Below are 12,611 nucleotides of genomic sequence, written 5' to 3' on the forward strand. Positions count from 1 at the left end.
CGCGTTTTTCTTTGTTTTTAAAGGAGATCCAAATACGAATTTTCACGTCTGTAACAACTTTAGTTTTTATTAGATGTATGTATTCTCATACAATTAAGTCAATTAGTTTTTCATTTCTTTCACCCCCACCCCTTCATTGGATTTTCCGAGAATACGTGTTTCGTTACTTTTAAAGCAGATTGCAAATATCAAATTTCACGTCTGTAACGTGAGATATCAGTAGCCTAATTAAAAGAATTCATCACCATTTTCAGTCACTCTTACCCCCCTCCACCCAAGTGGTATTTCCGAAAACTAAAAACACACTTTTCTTTATGTTTAATAGAGATAAAAAATACCATTTTTCACTTCTGTAACATGTTAATATTTTTTTAGATATACTGCAAAATTTCTCATTTTAAAATTTCACCCCTTTTGAGTTCCCCTTTAGTGGAGTTTCCAAAAACAAATCACCTATATTTCTTTACTTTTACAGGAGATTTACACCCACTTTTTACGGCTGTAACATTTTACGTTTCCAAGATATTCTGTAGATATAGTCTTTCAAAAAATTCACCCCAAATTGTCACTCCTGTTTAACCGCCATTAATTGGCTTTTCCAAAAACTAAAAAATACGTGTTTCTTTATTTTTAAAGGAGATCCCATATGCGAATTATCAGTTATGTAATATCTTTCGTTTCTGAGATAGGCCTATGTGTATCCTCATTAAAGGCATTTAACCCATTTTTCACCCTTTTACACCCCTCCTATTAGGATTTACTGGAAACAAAAAAATACGTGTTCCTTTATTTTTAGAGAAGATTCTAACTACCAATTTTTACATCTGTAAATTTTAAAGATGTAGACACACTCATTTTAAAAACACCCCCCAATTATTGGATTTTCTAAAAACGAAACAATACGTGTTTCTTTACTTTTAAATTAGATCCAAAATACCAATTTTCAGGTCTGTAATGTCTTCAGGTTCTGAAATATAAGTAGACTCATGAAAGGCATTCAACCCATTATTCACCCTTTTACACCCTTCCTATTGGGATTTTTCGAAATCAAAAGAATACGTGTTTCTTTATTTTTAAAGGAGATTCTAAATACCAATTTTTACATCTATAAACTTAAAAAGTTTTGAGATATAGATACACTCATTTTAAAAATTCACCCCCTTTTCACCCCCTCCATTAATTGTATTTTCCACAAACAAAAAATACGTGTTTCTCTATTATTAAAGGAGATCCCAAACACCAATTTTCAGGTCTGTAATATCTTCAGGTTCTGAAATATAAGTAGACTCATGAAATGCATTCGACCCCTTTTTCAACCTTTTCCACCCTTCCTATTAGGATTTTCTGAAAACAAAATATACGTGTTTCTTTATTTTTAATGGAGATTCTAAATACCAATTTTTACATCTATAACCTTTAAAAGTTTTGAGATATAGATACACTCATTTTAAAATATTATCCCCTTTTCAACCCCCCCCCCCTTTATTGGGTTTTCCAGAAACAAAAAAAATACATGTTTCTTTATTTTTAGAGGAGATCCCAAACACCAATTTTCAGGTCTATAATATCTTCAGTTTCTGAGATATAAGTAGCCTCATTAAAGGCATTCAACCCCTTTTTCACCCCTTTTCACTCCTCCTATTGCGATTTTCCAAAAACAAAAAATACGTGTTTCTTTATTTTTAATGAAGATTCTAAATACCAATTTTTACATTTGCAAACTTTAAAAGTTTGGAGATATAGATTCACTCATTTTAAAAATTCACCCCCTTTCCACCCTCCCATTAATTGGATTTTCGAAAAACAAAAAAATACGTGTTTCTTTATTTTTAAAAGAGATCAAAAGTACCAATTTTCAGGTCTGCAATATCTTCAGTTTCTGAGATATAAGTACCGGTATCCTGATTAAAGGCATTCAACCCATTTACCCCATTTTTACCCTTTTTCATCCCTCCTATTGAGATTTTCTGAAAACAAAAAAATACGTGTTTCCTTATTTTTAAAGAAGATTCTAAATACCAATTTTTACATCTGTAAACTTTTAAAGTTTTGAGATATAGATACACTCATTTTAAAATTTCACCCCACTTTTCTACGGAATATCCAAAAATCCTCTCTTAGCGAGCACCTACATCTTAATATGAATATATCCCTAAAATTTTATTTCTTTATGTCCAGTAGTTTTGGCTCGGCGATGATGAATCAGTCAGTCAGTCAGTCAGTCAGTCAGTCAGTCAGTCAGTCAGTCAGTCAGTCAGTCAGGACAAGTTATTTTATATATATAGATTGTAAAATTTACATATATAAAATAAGAGTTTTGTCCATACATTGGTCAGAATTTAAAAAGAATAGTATTTCTATATCGGTCATGTCCACAGTAACAAAGAAAGGCACTTTTTAATTTTCTGTCATATCTGTCTGTCTGTCTGTATGTATGTATGTATGTATGTATGTATGCGCATCATTAGAAAATAGCTGAAGAGAATTCAATAAAAATTGGTATGTAATTCAGAAAATGAGTCACTACAATCTAGGCTATAAATAATTTTGTTCACGCTGAGTGAAATGGTAGTTTAGGGGAATATCTATGTTATTAGGGGTCCTTCAATATTATGTTAAATACTATTAAAATAAGAAATGTACCTTTATATTCCTATTTAATTAAAATTGGTACCGGTTTCGACCAGTATTCATGGTCATCATCAGCCAATTACAATAAGTGTCAAAGAATGCATAGAAAAATAAAATGCGAAGTTTAAATAATTCTGTTTGGTTTCTGCTAATGAAGCACTAAAATCTCTAAGGAGCACTGTGTGTTGAAATATAGCCAAAGAACACAAATAAGATGCACAGGTAAAAATGAAGTTTAGATGATGCTGTCAGATGCAGTTTGTGGAGCACTATAACACATAAGGGAGCATTGTGCGTTGAAATTTCAAAGAAGTCTAAAGTCAAATACGTATTTTTAGTTGTAGTTTATGAGGCACTGTATAATTTTAAGTATCAGTAATGCGTGTCTATGAAGAAGTCGTAGATCAAATACGTTATTAAGACATATATGTTAGAGAGCACTGTGTGTGTGAAGAAGAATCAAATACGCACTTAAATGTAGTATGGAGTAAGTACTTGAAAAGTTCAGTTGCAGTTTATGAGGCACTGTAGAATTTTAGAGATTAGCAATGCGTATCAATAGATCCAAATATAATGAAGAAGTCGTAGATCAAATACGTCAAATACGTATTTAAAAGGACAGAGTAAGTTCAATCCGGTTCAATCCTGCCTCAGTCCGATGGTACCTGAAACTGCTCAAATATGTCAGTCTCAGGTAGATTTACTGGAACATGAAAAAACTCCTGCGGGACCACATTTTGGCACCTCGACATGTCCGAAAACCGTTAAAGTGGTTGGTGGAACATAAAATCAATAACATTATTATTATTTCCGCAGTATGTTTTGAACGTTACCTTGAAAAATGAAGTTTATGAGGCAATGTATAATTTTAGAAATTAGCACTGCGTGTTAATAGATCCAAAAATTATGTATAAGGTGTAGATCAAATTTGTACTTGAAGTTCGGAGCAAGTTCTTGAAGAATAGATCGGCACTGTGCTTCCAAAAGTTACCTAAGTTAGATTAATGAAGTTACTGAAACATATGACATAGAAAAACAATTGTGAAGAGAAAAAATATTTAGTACATTTTCTCTTTGAAACTGGTACCAATTTTAATTAAATAGGAATGTAAAGTTACATTTCTTATTTTAATAGTACTGAAAGGTGGAACCATTATATACTTCCTTTTAACTTATAATTGAACTCACTTCAGTACGGAACAATATGAAATTCTTATCTCTTAATTAGGGGCCCTATCAATAAATACTTCATAATTAAAGTTACATAGAATAAATTTCCAATCATTTATGTCTTATACAATTTTACCGTACAGACTATGATAACAGAATTAATGAATTTAGACTTTTGTTGTTTAGTCCATAACAATGCTAAGCATTGCTAACATGGAAATATTGCTCAATTGTTTAACTGGTGATGATTTTTTAATTTTAATTTTATAGCCAACATAGAATTTTAATTTTATAGCCAACATAGGAGTACTTTATTCAGGTTTATGGAGGTTTTTCTTCTTTTTGTCGGCCCAATACTGTTTCATCCTTTCTTAACGTAATTTTCTTTCTGCTTGTGGAATCACTCTTCCTATTCTCTACTTGTTGATTTTCGTCTGTAGTCTGGTGTGTTAATCTTTCAATATCTTGAGTGTATTTGTTAATTGTGAAGATTATTATAGAAAATGAGAAAAAAAGTAAAGTTCCGATTGCTTGAAGAATAAGAGGGAGTCATGAAAGGAGAAATGATGCCCTAATATCACAGAGTCGGAAGAGAACTAAATGTGAAGGTCTACAATATTAAAACCTCATAAAACATCACACTGGCCAATGTTGTGATGTGATTTGTCTCTTCTGCTGCCACTCATCCGATAGATGTGATGGGATTACTGCTATGTGCTGAGTAAATCATTATGCCTGAATCATCATCATCATCATTTCCTATTATCCAGCTGTAGCCAGGTAGGGGCAAATATGGTTCCTCTCCACTTTCTTTGGTCTTTCCACCACTCCTCCTCCAACACTGTGTCCAAGTCTAGGTTTCTTCCTATAATGCTCTGTTGGATTGTGTCCTTCCATCTCAATCGTGGTTGTCCACGGCCTCTCCTTCCTTGAGTTTGCATTTCCATCACCTTTATTGGCATTCTTTCGTCACTCATTCGCTTTATGTGCCCAAACCATCTTAATCAGCTCTTCTCTATTCTATCATTCATTTTTTCCACTCCAATTTCTTCCTGGATTTTCTCATTCCTTATTTTGTCTCTTCTACTCTTCTGTATCATACTCCTTAAGAACTTCATTTCGGCTGCCTGTATTCGACTCTCATCCTTCTTTGTCATTGTCCAAGTTTCTTCTCCGTAAGTTGTTATAGGTACTTAATACAGTACATCTTATACATAGTATCCTTTGCTTCCACTGGCACATCTTTGTCCCATAATATGTTTCTTACACTATAATAGAAACAAATTCCAGCTTGAATCCTCTTGCTAATCTCAGCATCCAGTCGAGCATTCTCCATTAATTCACTCCCCAGGTATTTAAACGTTTCCACTACTTCCAAGGGCTTGTCTGCAAGTCTAATCTGACCTTTCCCTTCTTTCTCCCCTCTAGTCATAACAAGAGTTTTACTCTTTTCTACACTTACTTTCAATCCACATTCTTCAATTTTCCCATTCTTGAACCTTCCTGTCGTCTTCTCCCCAAATCATTGGCGGAAAGTAGTTGAGGAGTTAGATAACTTTCTACATGTGTATGATTGTCCCATCAACGAAGGGCACTGCACCTAGTTTAAAATATAGATGATATTTACATTCATAACAGACTGCCAGTAGCTTGCTGTGTTTTGTATGACCTTGAGCGAGAAAACAGAACAATACTACAATGGACAGTATCTGTTAGTTTCATGAATCTGTAATCTGTTGTTGGCAACAGCCAACAATGTATGAATAACACTTTGATGATGATGATGATGATGATGATGATGCTTGTTGTTAAAGGGGCCCAGCATCCAGGTCATCGGCCCCTAATGGTACAAAATGAGACGAAATGGAATGACAAATTAAAACTCCAAAATCCTCAACTGACCAGAATTCAAAACGTGAGGATGAAGAATGAATGGCTGGATATGAATTTAAAACAATCAATGGATCTGATAGGCAATGTCTCGCATTCACAGAAACTGACGTGAAATAATAGTATTACTGACCAAGGGACTGCGTTTATAGCATAACACTGAATCGATGATGCTTTTAGTCTAAAGGGGTCCAAAATCCAAGTCATCGGACCCTCATAATGGTACTTATCGCTATGAAAGTAGAACCATGATATTTGTCATGTTACAGTACTAATCAAAAGTAGCGTAGACTTGCAGCATTCCACACAGTATGGTACTACTCACAGGTAATGAAATTTGCACATGTAATACAGACCTATGTTGTTTCGCACATTGCGGCACCATTTACAGGCAACGCAAACCTATGGTGCTCATCACATAAGTGTACTAACCACAGGGACTTGAGCTATCTCGTGGTGTTCCTCATATAGTGGGTACTAATCATAGACGAGCCAGAACCATGGTGTCGCTCATATAGTGATACATATCAAAGGTACTGTAAAAGCCAGCACCGTACTCTTTTACTACTAATCACAAACCTATTTGGTACCTAACATAGTGGTACTACACACAAGTAAAAGCGACCCATGGTGTTACCCACGTAGTGGTACTAATCACAAGTAGTTTCATGGTTCTAATTCAATCATCCCTTGGTCGCCCCTTTTAGTCGCCTCCTACGACAGACAGGGGGTACCGTGGGTGTATTCTTCGTCTGCGTCCTCCACCCACAGCGGGTAAAAATAACATTTTCTTGGCTCGTTCAGGAACTAATCTAGTCAGCATGAATCTGCATGCTAACGTTAAACGTTACTTGCTAGTTGTGTAAAGTGTTTGTTGATTACCTGTACCTGATTATAATCATGAGTTATTCTAAATCTGGTGCACTGAAAAGAAAGGAGACAACAAGAGACACATCATCTAAGAAATGACAGAGTAAATCTGACAGCTTTGGTTTTGTGTTAAAGAAAATGAGAATGTGTGAACAGTAGTGGAAGGTGAATCTTTGGATCAGAGAAGCGAAGATCGCAATGAAGATGAAGTACGTTCCAGTGCAAATAATAATAATGTTATTGGCTTTATGACCCACTAACTACTTCTATGGTTTTGGAGACACCGAGGAGCCGGAATTTAGTTCCATAGGAGTTCTTTTAGGTGCCATTAAATCTATCGACATGAGGCTGACGTATCTGAGCACCTTCAAATACCACCGGACTGAGCCAGGATCGAACCTGCCAAGTTGAGGTCAGAAGGCCAACACCTCAACTGTCTGAGCCACTCAGCCCGGCATAAATAATACACTAGATCAAGACTCTAATCTCAATGACGACGTGGAATTGCAGTCAGTATCAAATGAACATTTCGAGTTAAGAATTAATAGAACACAAATGAATCCTCCATGCTCTAGAAGCAGGCCTTCAGCTATAATGTTATGTGCAGCACCTAATACAACTTTTGATTTTGAGGTGTGGACACTAGAAACATTGCATGTTTCTTCTGGACTGATTGAGGAGATAGTTCTTTGTCGGACTGAACCACTCGCCAGAGAGTTCTAGTTTCCATGTGATCTGGAGGGTAATTTATTTCTCAGCTGCCATGATGAATAGCTCAACTTGGCTGGTTCAATCCTGCCTTAGTCTGATGGTACCTGAAACTGCTCAAATATGTCAGCCTCAAGTAGATTTACTGGAACATGAAAAAACTCCTGCGGGACCACATTTTGGCACCTCGACATGTCCGAAAACCGTTCAAGTGGTTGGTGGAACATAATATCAATAACATTATTATTATTTCCATGGTATGTTTTGAAGGGCACCTTGAAAAATGAATGCCAAGGGATTGGTTAGTTTGGAGTCTCAAGGCAAAAGCGTAAAAAATATACTGTACATTCAGAAGAGACTGTATAATAAATTGCTTCCACATGAAAATAGTGCTAATCATAAAGCAAGTCATCTGGAGTGGTGAGGCCTGGAGAAACATTTAAGTAGAGATTCTGCAGTTGATATTTTGCTTTCTGAAGTTTGACAAGTGAAGGAAGATATTAATCCTCATTTTCAATGTGGTTATAATTTTAAGGGAAAGAGGATTGTCACTGAGGGGGCAATGGGGTGCCATTCTTATAGGTGTTCCCAGAAATGGTAACTTTCTAGGGATCTTAAGAATTAGTCACATTATGATCTGTTCCTCAGTAATCAAAGTAACCGAATCACAGTCAGAAAGCAGACATCTTTGTTGTTCCTTTAATTGTTCTCTGCTTGGAAACAGGGATAGCCTGCCACCCATCCTCGCAATAAGACGCTAGAAAATATTTAAGGGCTAATCAATTTTTGTCCTGAAATGTATTGCAAGTTCTTATTTGTACTTATCACAGGGCCTTCATTATACTTTCCCCTTGTCCAGAACTTCACATCCCTTGGATCAAATGAAAGACATAAATAAACACTGCTTTTCTGCTTTGCTTTTCAGGGGCCTATACAGCACCTATCAACTACTACAGAGCTAATCTGAACAGAAGGAATCTTATTAATTTAAGCACTGACCATAAAGATCTACCTGGACTTCTCATCAGTGGAGAGAAAAGTGGCATTCTTTCTTCAGAAATGATGGACTTGGCTAAAATAAGTGAACCTTGCCTGAAGGTGGAAATAGTCAAGGGAGCTAACCATTTTCTTCAACAAGATGATCCTAATGCTGTAAATGAAATGATTAGGAACTTCCTCAAAGACTAAGGATGTTGTATTTAGTTCAATACAAAAGCTTGCCTTTAAATGTATATGAAACTTACCCTTCATTCATTCCATATTACTGGTACTTGGAGATTATAAAATTAAAATAAATAAAAAAAGGTAAATTACTAGCACGGTACTTCAAGTACCTAGTTTCAGGGATATTTACATTGAAGACTACAAACTTCTTTCATTTCTTGCAACAGGTATAGAATCTAGCAATCTACTCATGTTACAATCCAGAAGGACAAGATGCTGATGTATGTTAGTAAACAATATACCAATCACCAAACAGACCAGATCTGCAAAATGTATACATTAAAAGAGTAAAAACTGTTTGGAAGGAATGTAGATGGGATTGGAGAGTTAAAATGAGTTTGGTGTTCATTGTCAATTGCTCTCATAAAAATTTAACATTCTAATCTCAGTTCTAAAAGAACTTTACCAAGTGTGTTTTACACGTATGTTGAAATATAAATAGAACATATGACATTCAAGGGAGCTGAAAATTCTGTCGTTAGAAATGAGTGTTGTCTTAACACAGATTTATAACAATGATAAAGACAAATTTAAGGTGTCCACCTTTTCAATACAAAATAGTGTTTTATGTTCTAGTTAAAACACAACACTTTTATTTTGGGACTGGTTTTGACACTGGGCAAGTGTCATCATCAGCCAATCTTGCAAATACACTAGGGTCAAAGAACATGTGATACAAAAAATTGTTACATATGTATAGATTATTAAACCTTAATACTATTGACCGAGAAAATAAAACAAAATGATAAGAGTTAGAAACATGAGTCTACTGTTGCTGACTAGATGAAATCTTGAGAGTCTTATGCGATCTTAAATGAGAATAAAAACACGTATATTGTTAAAACATTGTTGATCCACTTTGTTTCTGATAATGAAAACCTTGAAAGACTTGTTAATAGCGACAAGCACAAAATACATAGTGTTTTCATTCTCAATTAAGATCGCATAAAACTCTCAAGATTTCATCTAGTCAGCAACAGGAGACTCATGTTTCTAACTCTATCATTTTGCTTTATTTTCTCGGTCAATAGCATTAAGGTTTTATAATCTATACGTATGTAACAATTTTTTGTATCACATGTTCTTTGATCCTATTTGGAAGATTGGCTGATGATGACACTCACCCAGTGTCAAAACCAGTCCCAAAATTAAAGTGTTGTGTTTTAACTAGAACACAAAACACTGTTTTGTATTGCTATTCTCAGTTCAATACGGACCATTATGAAGTTTTTTTACTTTAAACAGAGATTTATGCTCTGAGTTGAGTGAGGTAGAAAATGATATAGGTACTGTAGATCAAAACTGAATGATGATTACTTTAGATTTATGTAGTTACTTTTAAGCCTGATATTAAAGTGTAAAGGTGAACTATGCACAACATAAAATACAGTATCAAATTTCATAAATAGGGGGTTTTCTGCAGCAAAAGCAATTTTCAAAGGTCAATCACAGATGGAGAATTAGGAATTTTCCTGGACATCAACCACAAATTTATGAATATTTAAGTGACAATAGAAATCTTAAGCGACTTTGGTTCTTAGAAAATTCAAATCCAAAGTGAGACATATACCAGGCAGATGCATGTCTGTTTGTTGTATTAAGCAAGGCTGAAAAATACTATCCTTATGAGGAATATGCTGGTACCACACAATATCTGATGCTATCTAAGGAGTCATTCAAAATGAGGTAAATATAACAATGTTTTAAACAAGCCAAATGTCTACAATTCTATTTTTGAATTAAGATCTTCCTAATATTTTCAATGCACCATTTGTATTTGCAATGGAGTGAAATAGGCTTAAGTCAGCAGAATTTTACTAACAAATGTTCGTAATTAATAACAAATATCAACATTAGCATCATTGTTAACTTTGTTGATTAACCCTTATTTGGATATAACTTTCTAGTTGCCACTTTTGACAGATTTTAAAGCAATCTTTTGATCAACTATGAACGTTAAGATTCTGTTGAAGTTTAGATTTCATTCAATAAGAAATAAGCAAACAGTGTAATAATAATACAGACTGCAAACGCTCAGGTGATAGCGAAGTACATTTGGGATCAAGGAGTACACTGCACAACACACAGGATGACTGAAAAGAATATGACAGACACTAGATGGTCCTGGAATAGTCATAATAAAAAGAGAGAAAATAATCAGAATACCGGTAATATGATGAGGTGAATATGGTAATACATTCTGATTATCAAGTTACATTCCAAGATGTGATATTTCAAACAAACATTTCTATAGCAGACCCTATACAGTCAGTAATACTAACAGTATGCATCAGTAATCTAGTGACCTTACACTTTCAATATTGAGGTGTTCCTTGGTCCATTCTGCACAATTAAAATACGTTTAGTCAAAAGCATGTGTAGCTATAGTTATAGGTAACTTAATTTCTCAGCCCAACTTGGCAGGTTTGATCCTCGCTCAGTCCAGTGGTATTTGAAGGTGCTCCAATACATCAGCCTCATGTTGGTAGATTTACTGGAATGTAAAAGAACTCCTGCGGGCAAAAATTCTGGCACCATGGTTTCTCCGAAAACCATAAAAAATCCAGCAGAGTTGCATGTACTTCTTGATATTAATTTTATTATAGACATTTACAAATCTCATCTTATTTCTGAAGTTGATGGTTCATTTCAAGAACAAAATATTTCTAGTTTTGTATACCTATCAAGTTCTCCTCAGGGAGTACAATTTTATTTCAGCATATGATCAGTTAGGTATACATATAATAGAATTACAATCATTCATAATATTAACTTGACATATGTTTTTATATATTATTGTTATTTTTGTACTTAGACAATCATTTGTTGTTGTTGTTGGTATTCTAGGCTTAAGCGTTTTCTATTGATCAATTGTTACAGAAGAATGTTTATGTTGTATTTTGTTTGAATAAATGCACTTTTACAGAATAATGCTTCATCATTCCTGAAATCTATACATTAAAAGAGTTTACTAAAAATAGCTTTGGCAAATCTGTCCATCCGTTCTACTGGACTGATTTGCTTAATTTTTGATTTATTCTTTCAGGAATTACCTGCTGGTGAATCATGAGACACTGATAGGTCTCTAAGTTCAGCCAACTTTGAATAATCCTAAAATATCATTAAATGATCACTCCAATAATTGCAGGCAAAGGCTTATCCCAACCATTCTGTACTTAGCGAGTTGCTAAATGATGAACACTTTCATCAATATTCTGATTTTCATCCTTAGTAATGTCATTGCATGCAGCCATGTTTGATTACTACCTGTCAAGCTGAGAGTATACACTTCCTCTGATCACAGAATAATACCATTTCTTGCTAGATACTCTTTTATTCTTTAATCCTTCCCCAGCTTCCAAATATATTCAACAGAATGCAGAGCGTTCCTCATAACATACATGCTACTAAGAGGTACAAACAGACTCCATCATGATATACGCCTTAGACATTGTCTGGGAACACCTATCGAAGGATAACCTAGCTACTCTAGAAAGAGTGAAGGTCATGTATCTTAAAAAAGTTCTCTGCCTGGCAAAAAACTCTCTTCGAGACTAACCTATGAATACACAAGACAACCATTCTATATAGAAGAACTGCGATTAAAAATACCATTGCCTTCTACGACACAATACCAAGCTTTACATCAAGAACTGCAGGATAAGAAAAGCAAATATATGCATAGATTTTTCCTAATCAGACCTATTTATAATGAATGCTGTGGAGCAGCACGGGTCCTCTATTTATTGTTATAAGTATTTTGATGTTGAAATACATTTGAAGGAAAAAACAAAACTTTACCTTCCTGTGCATACTTCCTTGTAGGCTAATAAAGAAAAAGATATCATGGTGAAAATGGTGTGTGGCAAATGAGGAACTGGAAGGCCAAAAGCATGCTGGTTAGATGGCATCACAAGAGATACATAATCCATTACCAAGAGTCGTACTCTACTCAATGAATGAAGGAGAGCCAAACATGAAAACTAAAGAATTGGATAAACACGACAGGTCGATGTGGGAAAAGGAAGCAACAGAAAGAGAAGAGAAGGAAAAATTGAAAAACACTAAAAGACAAGGACAATCTTCACATTTTCATTTGCTAATTTCTTCCAATAGAC

At 34.7% G+C, this 12,611-nt stretch overlaps 1 protein-coding gene across 1 annotated transcript in view; it reads left to right on the forward strand.

Annotated features, from left to right (window-relative positions):
• LOC136866883 (epoxide hydrolase 4) overlaps positions 1-11,907 on the forward strand; it is a 54,798-nt gene extending 42,891 nt beyond the window's left edge. Inside the window, exon 6 of the mRNA XM_067143977.2 lies at positions 8,195-11,907. Within this exon, the coding sequence (XP_067000078.1) occupies positions 8,195-8,457 (263 nt within the window). The 3' untranslated portion in view covers positions 8,458-11,907. The remainder of the gene's footprint in view (positions 1-8,194) is intronic.
• The last annotated feature ends 704 nt before the right edge of the window (positions 11,908-12,611 follow it).

The sequence above is a fragment of the Anabrus simplex genome, chromosome 3 (genome assembly GCF_040414725.1).
Source record: "Anabrus simplex isolate iqAnaSimp1 chromosome 3, ASM4041472v1, whole genome shotgun sequence".
NCBI lineage: Eukaryota > Metazoa > Arthropoda > Insecta > Orthoptera > Tettigoniidae > Anabrus > Anabrus simplex.